The following is a 14285-nucleotide window of genomic DNA, read 5'->3' as shown; positions in this document are numbered from 1 at the left end:
AATTGATAATTTTTATGAAAGCGTCCATTTGATGATATCAGCTAAATTAAAATGACAAAAAATATGTTAACATCGCTTCTATAAGAGGATGTCACAAACAAATCAAAACGTGGTCTATGAATCTCTGAGAATGATTTAGTTTCATCTGATGATATCTGCTAAAATTAAAATGACCGAAAAAATGTTAACATTGCTTCTATAAGAAGATGTCACAAACAAATCTAAAATGGTCTATGAATCGCTAAGGGTGATTTAGTAGACAAATTCACGGTTAATGTAGCTTATGCTAAAAATTTATCTATTAAAATTATTTTTATTCGAGATACATGAAATTAGTAATTATAAATTAACTTTTAATTACATAATGCTAATCATGTAGATCACATATAATTATACAACTAATACTATAATTAATAAAACTTTTTATATAGACCAAAGAAAATTCAATAATAAATACAATAACGTAAAGATTATATTATTAATCAACATTTTCTTATTTTGATTGTTAATTTATGTAGAACTTGGTGCGAATCAAATAGTTTGTTATTACTTCATGAGGAACTTGAATTTATGTAGAACTTGAGAGCTTGGTGCGAATCAAATAATTTGTAATTACTTCATGAGGAACCTGAGTTTATGTAGAACTTGTTTGCAAATCAAATAAGAATCAACTAATTTGTAATTACTTCACGAGGAACTTGAATTTATGTAAAACTTGTTTGCAAATCAAATAATTTCTAATTGCATCACGATGAGGAACCTGCTTGTAGTGTATCAATGGACTATAAGTACTTAAAATTCACTTAAAAGAACATTAAAAGATAATAAGGAGAAGAAAGAGCAACTTAACTGTCAAAACTCATCAAAGGTTATGGTGAAGTGATAAGTACTTCTTCATTCTTAATCAGGTCTTTGGGTTTGAACTCTAGGTATGAAATCACATTTAGCAAAAACCGCTTTAATTCTTAAAAGTGAGATTTTCTTGCATGAATACGAATTAAAGGGGTCTCAAAGTCGGTATTGAACATCAAGTGAGAAAATCACCCCCCACCCAACAACAACCCCCCCCCCCCCCCCCAAAAAAAAGAAGAAGGTTGAATGTTCAAATTGTTAGGGCCCGTGCATATGTAGTAGCTAAAAAAGACCGACAAAGGACCGAAAGTATTTCCAAATCCTACCTTGCTCCGCCACACCAACTAAACCAAACTTGTTTTAATTGGGTGGTCAACATGTTTCTTTTTATTACTACTATATAGAAGCATGGGTTTGCACCCATGCTTCATCGTCAACCAACCAAAAAAATAAAATAAAATTGTGGGCCCACATATTTTAAACAACTACTAATATTTTTAAAAAAATTATGGGCCCCATATTAACCACCAACCAGTAATATAATAAAAAAAAGAAAAAAAAAGTGGAATTCACCACATCCAAACTCAAGGGAAAATAAAGTGGATCCCACCACATCCAAACTCACGGGAAAAAAAAAGTGCATCCCATATTAAGAAAATCAAGCAATACTAAAAAAAAAAAAAAGTGAATCTCATATTAAAAAAACAAACAATGTTATAAAAAAAAGTGCTTAGAAAATCAAACAATTAAATCAATAATGATGAATTCATTGCCACATGCGTATCAACCCATTAGAGGGAGCAAATGAAAAAAATTATGGGCCTCATATTAAACACCAACTAGTAATATAATAAAAAAAGAAAAAAAAATTGGAACTCACCACATCCAAACTCACGGGAAAAAAAAGTGGATCCCATATTAATAAAATCAAGCAATATTAAAAAAAAAAGTGAATCCCATATTAAAAAAACAAATAATGTTAAAAAAATAGTGCTTAGAAAATTAAACAATTAAATCAATAATGATGGGTTCATTGCCACATGCGTATCAACCCATTAGAGGGAGCAAATGAAATTATTGTTCAACAACATACTTAAAATACAAAAGTGCTTAGAAAATCAAACAATTAAATCAATAATGATGGATTTATTGCCACATGCGTATCAACCCATTAGTGGGAGCAAATGAAATTATTGTACAGCAACATACTTAAAATACTTATATATTAAATCTGTTTTCCAATTTTTGAAAAATAAAATTGTGGGCCCATATAGCTTGATGGATTCATTGCCACATGCGTACCCCATATTAAACACCAACCAGTAATAAAAAAAAAAGAAAAAAAAGTGGAACCCAGCACATCCAAACTCACGGGAAAAAAAAGTGGATCCCATATTAACAAAATCAAGCAATATTAAAAAAAAAAGTGAATCCCATATTAAAAAAACAAACAATGTTATAAAAAAAGTACTTAGAAAATTAAACAATTAAATCAATAATGATGGATTCATTGCCACATGCGTATCAACCCATTAGAGGGAGCAAATGAAATTATTGTACAACAACATACTTAAAATACAAAAGTGCTTAGAAAATCAAACAGTTAAATAAATAATGATGGATTTATTGCCACATGCGTATCAACCCATTAGTGAAAGCAAATGAAATTATTATACAACTACCATGTCCAAACTCACGGGAAAAAAAAAAAGGTGGACTCCATATTAACAAAATCAAGCCATATAAAAAAAAAGTGAATCCCATATTAAAAAAACAAACAATTTCAAAAAAAGAGTGCGGACTTTGTATTCGTAGCAAACACTAATATAATAAAGTTTTAGATACATAGCACAAACTACAATGTTATATTAATCGTGTTTTGAACATAGTATCACATATTGACAAAATCAAGCAATATAAAAAAAAAGTGAATCCCATATTAAAAAAAAAACAATGTCAAAAAAAAAGTGCAGACTTTGTATTCATAGCAAACACTAATATAATAAAGTTTTAGATACGGAGCACGAACTATAATGTTATATTAATTGTGTTTTGAACATAGTGTATATATATATATATATATATATATATATATTATATGCATAAAAATAGTGCAAACTAATAATGTCCAAAAGGGTGGACCCCATACTAAACAACACCAAGCAATATAAAAAAAAAAACTATATAAAACATGGGTTTTCGTCCGTTATCCCTTAAAAAAATTGGGGGGGGGGGGGCCTCATACTAAATAACACCGAGCAATAAAAAAAAAGGAAGAACAAAATTGAACTCACCATCTCCAAACTCATGGGAAAAAACAAGTGGACCCCATATTATTAAAATCAAGCAATATAAAAAAAAAAACAGTGAACCCCATATTAAAAAAAATATCCGCGTGCGTGTCAATCCATGAAATTGCTTTTCTTCAAAAGGTTAAGTAGTCAAACCATACAATTTCCTTTCTCTTTTTATATTAGCCTCAGATCTAATCTAGATATTAAACTATTGTATTTGCTATTCCGCCATGTCATTTATTTGTTATGTTTACTAAAATAAATATACTTAAAATATTTATATTTTAAAATAAGATAGAATTTAATTACTTTTTTATTTTTATTCTTACTTTAATAAATGTGAAAAGAAATTAATGTCGTAATTTTTTTTTTATCAAATGGAGATCAAATAATGAATAAGGTAACTTAGTCAAATTATAATTCTAATCGACGTTTTCTTAAAAAACCATACAAAAGACAACATGACAAGTAAAATGAGCTAAACCGAGAATATTTACCAAAAATTAAAAAATAGTATTTCTTCATTTAAATAAAAAATCAATTTCTACTTTGTTTCGTTTTAAACATGTAAAATTAATTTAATAATTTGAATTAAAATTGTCCAAATCAAAATTTGATAAAAAATAATAAGTATTTTACACCTTTAAATTAATCAAATTAAAATTGAAAGTATCAACTGATGCTTAAATATTGCTATTGTTTTATCTCAAAGAGAAGAAAATAGTTTCCTTTTAAACAAGTCTTCTCTTTTAAAAAATATTAATAAATTTACCGATTTTGTGTTCATAGCAAACATTAATATAATAAAATTTTAGATACGGAGCACAAACTACAATGTTATATTAATCGTATTTTGAACATGATATATATATATATATATATATATATATATATATATATATATATATATATATATATATATTATCACTATTCAAAAATAACTACATACACATAAATGCACTATAATCTAAAATGTTGGGCCCGTGCGCATAGGTCGTCTAGTCTACTATATAGAAGAGCCAAGAGTAGGACGACCAAGGGCAAAAGAGTTTTTTTTTCCACAAAAAATCTCACATGCATGTACGGGTTTCAATTCTAGAAGAATCAGTTCAACAAGAGAGACCCATCGAGTCTTCCAGAATACTCTTTGCTCTAGATTTTTGAGGACGGGTCTTTGAGTTCTTTTCGTCTTTCTCATCTGGGTGTTGCAAATTTTGGTCAGCTTTTATCTCAATTTCTTCCGGTTCTCTTCAAATTTACCAATTTTATGACTAAAATTCATTGTTGTTGTCAATATTTTTCTGCTTATCAAAATTTTTCTTTTTATTTCTCTTTTTCGTCCTTAATCAGTCTCTTTTGCATGATTATTATTTTTCTTCAAACTACTATTTCAATTCTCTTCATCTTCTCAGCTAGATATCACTGATCTCTATTTTGATTTTAACTATTTAATGCTAATTATGTTAATCACATATCATTATAACTAGTACTATAATCGATAAAACTTTTTATTTAGACCAAACAAAAAGCCGATAATAAATACAAAAATACACATAATATTACAACAAAACATCAAAATCTCATACAATAAATAAAAGTATTCATAGTTGATATAGCTTATGCTCAAAATTTATTAATTAAAATTGTTTTTATTAGAGAAAAATAAAAATTAGTATCTATAAATTGATTTTTAATTATTTAATGCTAATTTTGTTAATCACATATGATTATACAACTAATAATATAATCGATAAATCTTTTTACTTAGACCAAACAAAACGCTAATAAAAATACATTGATGTACATCATGAATCAACTTATTCTTAATTTTATGTTTAAATTATTTGCAAACCAAACCTATAATTACTTCACCATGAGGAATTCGTTTATAGTGTATGATTGACTATATGTACTTGAAAATTCAGTTGTACTAATAGAACAATAAAAATAATATCGGTCAGAAATCATTATAGATTCTGGTAGAGTAATAAGTACCTTTTCATCTTAATTACAGATTTTGAATTCAAGTCTTAGATATAAAAAGACTTTTAGTAGGATGCGTGTTACTCTAAAATAAGACGTCGTGGAATGAGTCTAAATTAATCCGGCCTCAGAATAAATATCAAAAGAAATTAAAAAAAATAAATTATCAAAACCTAATTAGAACCATCCGTCTGGGTCTTTAGCATTCCAACGCAAGATTTCCTTATTCCAGTGTTCATCAATGAACTCTTTAATTCTCTTCATAGTTATGCTTTTCAACTTTCCAATTCATGTCTGGATGGTAATGTCGGACTTTTTCAATTTTAAATTTTGGATGAATTGATAATTCCGTCGGCCAATTGCAGGTCTCTTCACAATTCTCCATTGCTAATCGCTACTCCTTCCCTGTTTTGAAGTTCCATCTATCTCTTCAGGTGAGTTTTTAAACTTTTTCTTGTGCTTTTTTCTTCTTCATCTTTCAGTGTTGATTATATATATATATATGTTTTACTGAGTTGCTTCTCCATATTCCACACTGTTTCAAAGTATGAGTTTTTTCTTTGATGGTCGTTGATGTTGTGAAAATGGTATGTTGTCGGGGTTCTTCGCTTCCATATTTGTACAACTAAATCCATGCATGTGTTCGTTTTGGTTGGATTTGGGATACGAAGTGTAAGTCACACTAGGTTGAGGCAAAAGTCTGCCTTAAGGCAACTTTTTTTTTTTTTTTTTTCGTTTGCCCGAATAGACTTACTTTGCTACCAAACTCTGCTTTGCGATTTTTTTTTAAAAATTTTTGATTGAGCAGGAGTTCGAATCCGGAACCCATGAATTTTTAGGCGAAACGCAAAAATTAAAGACCACCCCTAAATAAGGGCAATCATGCAAATTTCTCGAGGGGGAGGGGATTACAAGGTGGAGAATTGAACTCTCACAAATAAAGTGAAAGTTCAGGTAGCCAATCGACTGAGCTACTAATTAAGATCCCCCTATATAGTTCACCTTAATTTACATGAATCATGTTAAAAAAAGAACAAACTAATTAAGAGTTAAACTTTAAATAAGAAAGATTTAAAAGCTTTTATATGATCACAAAAATTACATGGATGGTGTGTGTTGGGCCTTAGTTTTCCAGTTATGACCAGTTAACAAGAAAAAAAAAATCAACCTGGAGCGTAGTTCTCAAATTATAAAATATGAATATGTGCCTACTAATTTTTAGAAGAGCAACTAAACTGAACTAGATGTCTTGATGTCTTCTCTGGTTTTCAAGTTTCAACAATGCCATTGGTATTGGGTTAACTAATGTATCTTTGGTTTATATATAAGAACACTTTGTACTAGAACGGTCAATGTGACTAATTATGTGGAGTTCTGAAAGACTTTCTGATATCTATATCCTATGTTCATTTGCGGTGTGTTTTAGGCACGTGTTTATATCTCTTGCCATTAGAAGAAATATTTAAATATGAATAAAAAGCGTTCTCAATTTTAAGAAAAATCTTTTGAAGAAGTCTATTAGTTCGCTGGTTTTTTTATTTTAGTTTGTTAGCTATAAAGAAGCTATTGACTTATCCCTTGATAGAGGAATATTGCTTCAGATACATTGTAGCGAGTTGCTTCGGTTATATTTTTTAGTACGATCACGTGGACATGATTGTTACTGAATAATCTTAGCTGAAGAACAAAATTTTTCCTGCCACAAAGATAGGAATCAAACCATTTATTGAATAATGAGTAATTTAAATAGCTGAAAATTTTACTCCCTTCGAAAATAAACAGTTATACTACTTTGCCCTCATTTGATATTCCAAATCTAATAACTACTAAAGCAGAACAATAATTTGAAATTTGTTAACTTTGTATTGAACTTAGAACACATTTCCACTATAACCATCATAATTCATCTGACTTTGATAATTTAATATGATTTCTCCTTTTTGTATATTCTTTTTCTTTCTTACTTTGCCCCTTTTTTAAGACTATTAAAGCATCATTCCCACTAGGATCCACCTCAGTGAAATGGCTTTTCTACTCAAAGGATAAAATAAAATTTACTTGCCATGATCATGGAGGACTCAAAGTGTCTCATCTGTCACCTCAAAAAGGCTATGAACTATTTTTCTTGGTATTGTTTCTTCGATCCCTCAACGTGTTAGAGCTCCACAGATTTATGTTTATCTTTAGGTTGCTAAGGCCTAAATCTCTGCACACAGTTTATTGAAACAACCAGTGTTGGTAGTGCTTGCTTTTGTGCTTTAATTTGTTTATTTCGTCGCTTTCAAATTGTAGTTACAAGTTATATATGGACCACATATGGTGTAGAGGAATAGAATTAACTTAGTTTGGCATAGCAAGAACTTCCCTCATTTCAAGAAGAGGTAGTATTTTGATTCATGCAATGAACTGATGATGACATTTTACATTCATATTGTGGGAGTTTTAGCTTTAATATGCCCTGAAACATTATTATAACTAGCCACATGGGGTTTATCCTTAGGAAAGCCTGGAGTTGGATTTGATTCAAGCAAAATTAGTAATTATTCATGTGATTTATCTCTACAAGGATTTAATTTAACTTTACAGATCAATCCAGGTAGCAGCAATTTCAGGCGATGTCGCTCTACACTATAATTATGTCAGAAAGGTGTGATACTTACAATATCATGCTAAGAAAATGTTGTTACCTTCCAGTTCTGCTGCATCAAGTAAGAGCTAAGCCTCAAATTTCTTAGACACTACTAGCATGAAAATAATATATTTGGATTTCCTCTAGAGTGGATACATCTTTATGTGGCAATGACATCTGTAATAGATAAAATGTTACATATATCTTTGTGTTTATTATCTCCTTATGCTGTATTTATTGAACTTGGGGTACAAATTTCAGCAGTAGATGACCTCTTTTTCCAATATTCAATCAATAATGGAGTTCAAATGAGAATATATATTACAGCTAATTATCCTTCAAGATGTAAACAATTAGGCAATAAAGCAATACCTTATGAGAAACACACGTTATTGAATGCTGTACACGGACACGCCACCATCCTTGGACTTGAACATGCTTCATGTGTGCTTGAAAGAATAATTTCTTTGGTTTGGCAAACTATTTGGCTGGTCCATGTTGGAAAGCCAAGGACACAGAACACGCGAATCTAGAAGTTTGCTATATATGTGTAACTTCCCGGTTGTCAATGATTGTTCGGCTCTTTTGTATTGTCCTCAATACTTACATTCAATTCAATTCTATTCTGTTTTTTTTTTTTTGGCCACTTAATATGATTGTCATAACAGAACTCATAATAATGTATTGCATTCTCTTCGTATATCTAGGTGAAGGAGAACTTTGGGTTATGCGAGTTTTAAAGAACATAATTGATCCCATGTCCAATTGCAGGACGAGGAATGCAGTACATTGATGGCAATATCATGAAATAGCATGTGCTATGATTTAATGAGCCCGGAGCCTAAAGGGTATAAAAATAAACGATTTTTACCAAAAGGGAACGTTAAAAATTGATTATACCAAAACGGGTATATCGTGGGCTGATCCACGATATACCCCAATTTTTTTTTTTAAAATTGTCAGAAAACGAAAAAAAATTAAAAAAAAATTACAAGTATAACGTGGACTGATCCACGTTATACAATATAAATTGTATAACGTGGACCAGTCCACGTTATACAATTATAACTTGTATAACGTGGACTGATCCACGTTATACAATTTATATTGTATAACGTGGATCCGTCCACGTTATACTTGTAAATATTTTTTTTTTCGTTTTCCAAATAACGTTGTCTAGATTTAAATCATATTCGGTTATGTTATCAATAAATTTTTTTTATTGATTTTTTAAATTTTTAAAGCATGATTAACTCAAATAAATATTTTAACACATGCAAATAATTAAATGTGTTATATATGCGAACAGAAATAAAAAATTAAATATAAGTTAAATAAACGTCACACATTAACTAAATGGTAAATGTTAAATTACATACTAACTATTAAACTGCACAAGACATGTTATATATTCTTGAAAGAGTACATAAAGAAACAACAATTGTGCAAGTTAAGAAAAAACATAAAAACCAATAAGCAACAACAACTACTGATTTCTATCGGGGCAACGATTCTTGTTATGACCTGTTTGCTTGCACGTACTACACTTTCTAGCCATGCGAGCAGGAGCTATATCCATTTCATTCCTCCTTCTAGTTGTACTCCGCGCTCCTGAAGTTCGCTCGTATTCAGTGTTTGCAATTAAACTGAAGGGAGAAGGTGGCCAATATGCCTCATCACCTAACGGTGAAAAATTTCCACTGTACGTTTGCTTATAAAACCTGCAACTGTAGTACTTGCTAACATAGGTCTTTGGTTGAATTCCGCGAATATCACAAAATTTAATTGCATGTGAACATGGCATATGGTAGTTTCTCCACTTTCCACACGAACATTTTTTCCCTTCGGCAGAGACTTTATGTATATTTCCGCCCTTACCTTCGTGTGCAAATGTTAGAATCTCAAAGACCCCTTCAGTTGCATTGTATTGCTGCATGTCAGTATGCTTTAGGGACCTCTCCCAGTATTCATCAAACTTCTTTTCAACAGCGTGCGGCCAAATTTTTTTATCCACAATCAACAAATCAGCAAGGGTGCTTCTCTCAACAAACCGATCAACAAGATTTTTAAACGTATAATGGACCATGGCAGTAACTGGCAATCCACGAGCTTTCTTCAATAAACCGTTATAAGATTCGGAGACATTCGTTGTCATAGCCCCCCACCTATGACCGTTGTCCTTATGCAATGTCCATTTTTCCTCCGGAAGAGCTTTTAACCACAAATACGCTGGAGATGACATTGTTTTGATTTGTTTCATCCTCATTTTATACTTCTTCTTCTGGTGCTCTGTAGCCGCCAACCACATTAGCTTCTCAAGGTCACTACTGAGGAACTTTTTATTGAAGTTGCTTTTCAAATGCCGAACGCAAAACCTATGGTGTGTGGATGGTGGTTGTAACCAATCATGTGTTTGGACACATTGCAAGATTCCTTGATGACGGTCAGAAATAAGTCCAATTCCTTGTCTCTCACGAACAATATGTCTCCACAACAACACAAGGAACCACGTCCAGGACTCAAAGCTCTCACGTGCAACAATAACATATGCAAGTGGAAAAATGTTATTGTTTGCATCAATTCCAACAGCAATTAGCAGTTTCATCTCATACTTACCGTACAAATGAGTACCGTCTATTGAGATGACAAGCCTGCAACTTTTGAATCCATCGATGCTTGGTTTATAAGCCCAGAACAGAAACTTGAAGATGTGTTCACCTTGCATTGTAGTTGATTGGTGCTCCCACTCAACAACGGTCCCCGGATTGAAATATTTTAAGGCAGCCATGTATCGGGGCAATGTCTTGAAAGAGGTTTCAAAATCACCAAATACCATTTCAATAGCTTTCTTACGCCCCTTTTGTGCTTTTCTATAACTAGGAGTAAAAAAATGCAATCCTTTTATTTTTTGCTGAACTGACTTAATACTGATGTATGGATCGACCATAATATATGGTATCAACGTAGTAGCAATTAGATGACTGTTCAAATTGGAATGATCCTTTCTGTAATCATCCGTCAGACAACTGTGGTGGAGATCCGCTTTGCCTGCCTTCCACATACCACTTGAAATTTCTCTAAAACGGATCATCCACTCACACCCCAACATATGACGCTTGCAAATAACCCTCCAAAATTTACCTTTGGATTGATCACAAATGAACTCTTTCTTTTCTTTGAGACAATATAGTCTCACTGCGCCTTTCATTTCCTGTTTGTTCTGAAATAACATACCTAATTGCATAGTACAAGAAAAATTATCAACCCCTTAAAAATGGTCCAATAAATAAAAAGAATATTCATTGTCACCATACTAACCTGATCTGATAAATTCAGGTTTATTACAATCCCAAAGTGCAGATCGAATTGGACCGTCATCTTTCATGAAGGCAAAATCATCCAGGCCTTCTTCTGTGTTGTCCAAATATGGAATCGCATTAGAATGGTAGCTAACGTTACCATCACTCGGAGTAGTAATGTCTTCATCAGAATGACCATCACCATCAGATGAGTGATCATCGTCTGTTTCTGTTTGATCTAATGGGATATCACTATCTGACTTATCGGAGTGATCATTAGCTACGTCGTTATTGCTCACAATTTGTGTGAGTTGAGTCAACACGGGGTTTTCTTCAAAATCGTTACACCTACATAAATAAATAAAATTAAAATTTAAAAATATTATATTAACCCCAAGGACAAATTAAAAAATAAAAAATAATCAAAATAACATGCCGATTACAAAATGAAAAATAAAAATAAAGTTATATTATAAAAATAGTGCATGAGAACAAATTAACATGTTGTATTCTTTTTATTTTCCATGAATGAACAATGAAAGAGGTTAGTTAGAATTTGCAGTATAATAATTTACATAGTTATCCTGAAAGTTATATTATAAAATAGTACATGAGAACTAAATAATATGTTGTATTCTTGTGATGGTTAAACGCACAAAGACATTAAATAGAACGTAAATGAGAAAGTTTTCATAAAACATCGTTATATTTACCTTTCTGTAAATGACTCTACTTGAGTAGGGTGATATCGAACTATACTCCCGCCATCTAATTCAGTTGTATCTGGAGCACTACTCGGTCCAGGAATATCACAACTCTGCATAGTCCAACCAAAGTTATGTGACTGGCTACCAACTCCTACCATTGTTTCTTGTTGAAGTGTACCTCTTTGAAGCCCAATATTCATAGCGGGAAGATACGTAGTACCCCGAATATCAAACTCATCGTCAGTGGGTGCTCCAACATTAGTAGAGCGTTCAACAGTTGCATACATGTCAAGTGTGGCTATACTGATATGATTGCTAAATATGTCAGGACTTCGAAGAAATAACGATAAGGAGTCATCGTCCGAAATAAGAGTTTCCTCGTAAATGGGAAATCCCCTAGCTGTAATTGATGTTGGATATCGTCCAGTGATAACCACCGAAAGATTTGGATCAGATATGGTCATTTTGCTTATGAAAACATGTTGTAGACGATCGTATTTCAGGGAAATTGGAAAGCGTTGTACGGCTTCCGGACGACGGTTATATCTAACTGAACCTTCTTCGTACACAACTTCCCCACCCCAATATAAATTAACTCTTACATAATTTTCCGCCATATGTTTTTCAACAGAATACAGAAGTAGAAATTAATGGAGAGTGCAAAAGAGAAGTTGAGAGTTCTTAAAAAATGAAGTCTACAATAGAGAAGTGTAGAATTTAGTGAGGAAAAACTAATGATTCACGGATTTTATATAAAACTAATGATTCACGGATTTTACTATTCGATTTTACGCAAAACACGCTTGATTTGACGATTACATGGCAGATTCAATGATTTTACACAAACAAATTTATAAATTATTGATCGTTTTTACTTTTACAGCAGCAAGCGTGATTTGACGTAAAAACAATTTCTCGAATCAATTACCAATCAATAATATGTTCATATTTTGTAAAACGTTAATGATTCACGGATTTTACTATTTGATTTTATGCAAAACACGCTTCATTTGACGATTGCATGGCAGATTCGACGACCGCATGTATTGTGCGATTTTGGAGGAAAAACGTTGGCAGCCAACGTTTAACAATTCATATTGTTGCAAATCGTTGGCTGGCCAACGTTTTCCAACAATATGAATTGTAAAACGTTGGCCAGCCAACGTTTTACAATTCATATTATTGCAAAACGTTGGCCAGCCAACGTTTTGCAATAATATGAATTGCAAAACGTTGGTCAGCCAACGATTTGCAATCCAACGTTTTGCAATAATATGAATTGCAAAACGTTGGTCAGCCAACGATTTGCAATTCATATTTGGCCAACAAAATTACACTCCAACGTTTTCCAATTCAATTTTGTTGCAAACTTTACACACATTAAATATGCAGAAACGAGGTGAACCAGAATTGAATAAAAACATACAGAAATTGGCAAATAAAAATAGTAATTTTTCCCAACATGAAGTTACCCACTATATAATAAAAATTTAATTTTTACAGTGTCCATTTTTCCCCCCCGTGCCACACCGAGTTTGACGACGTTCTCGTTTTGATCTACGTTGGTGAACCTCCTCTTGTATCACACCTGTATCCTGTAAATGCCATAAAAAAATTGATTGTCTACGTAAAATCAGGCAGCATCTCCCTTGTAACAAGGAGTTCCTCCAATACCATATACCAACACAAACAACCAAAGCAACCAAGACAAAACACCACATAACAACCACAAGTCTCAAAAAAATTTGAATTAAAAGCTAACCTGTGGCTCTAAAGTCTGTACATCCGGCACAGGAATGTGTGAGGATCCAACATCAAATGCCATGGGAGACTATGCAAAATAAATAATAAAGACACATAAAGTAGCCATTACTTTAAACAAGATACAAGCTATTTGAGTGGTTAGAATACTCACATCGGTAAAACTCAGTCTCCTCCCAATTGAAGAGCTCTGTCCAGTGAATGCAGGTAAAGGCCCCTCAGTCATCCCATAAGAGCTGCTTGTCTGACCACCAAACTGTTGGGCCATAACTGCCAGGCTAATAGGCCCAGACGATGCGAATGCCTGAAAAGGCCCCTCACTTCTGATTACCGCTGGTGATTGAACCTCGGGAGCTGACGTCGATGAGCTGGACATAAAATCTATTATTGGGTGATATGCATCATCATCTGCATGCATCGTTGAGCTGGGCATATCTTGATCAAAACGAACCTCTTCCTCATCAACCAACTGGTGATCCACGGGAGTTCGACCCCGTCTGTTACCTGATTGGCGTCCTCTACCACGCGCCGCAGGTATTGGTACATTAGGACGTTGATGACGAGGCACTTGCATAGTAGGCGGCTCAACATACTCTGCCGGTGGTGTATAATATGGAGCGAAACTCAACATCGTCCCCAGATAGGCAGCAGCCATGGACTCTGTATTAATGTGGCTAAACATCTCTGTTATTTCCTTCACTTCATTAGACTTGGTTGGATCTTGGATAGTCTGCTGAGCCAACCTGTATGATTCTTGATA

The 14285-nt window shown here is 32.7% G+C and overlaps 1 protein-coding gene and 1 long non-coding RNA gene across 3 annotated transcripts; one reads left to right on the top strand and one right to left on the bottom strand.

The window, feature by feature from the left end:
* The first annotated feature begins 4370 nt into the window (after positions 1-4370).
* Positions 4371-8576, top strand: LOC132635697 (uncharacterized). 2 transcript variants are annotated; one of them, XR_009580688.1, is made up of 3 exons: positions 4371-5563; positions 7726-7837; positions 8466-8576. It is a non-coding gene; the product is annotated as an uncharacterized LOC132635697 (long non-coding RNA). The 2 variants fall into 2 exon arrangements; XR_009580687.1 differs by having other exon boundaries at positions 7716-7837.
* Positions 8577-13205: 4629 nt separating this feature from the next.
* LOC132638324 (uncharacterized) lies at positions 13206-14283 on the bottom strand. The gene is made up of 3 exons (XM_060355254.1): positions 13680-14283; positions 13527-13595; positions 13206-13359 (listed from the first exon to the last, which is right to left on the bottom strand). The coding sequence occupies exons 1-3, from the start codon at positions 14205-14207 to the stop codon at positions 13255-13257; spliced, it is 702 nt and encodes a 233-aa protein (XP_060211237.1). The 5' UTR covers positions 14208-14283; the 3' UTR covers positions 13206-13254.
* Between the last annotated feature and the right edge of the window lie 2 nt (positions 14284-14285).

The sequence above is a fragment of the Lycium barbarum genome, chromosome 4 (assembly GCF_019175385.1).
Source record: "Lycium barbarum isolate Lr01 chromosome 4, ASM1917538v2, whole genome shotgun sequence".
Taxonomy (NCBI): Eukaryota; Viridiplantae; Streptophyta; class Magnoliopsida; order Solanales; family Solanaceae; genus Lycium; species Lycium barbarum.
The sequence above is the reverse complement of the archived record's forward strand: the minus strand, read 5'-3'. Positions and strand labels throughout refer to the sequence as shown.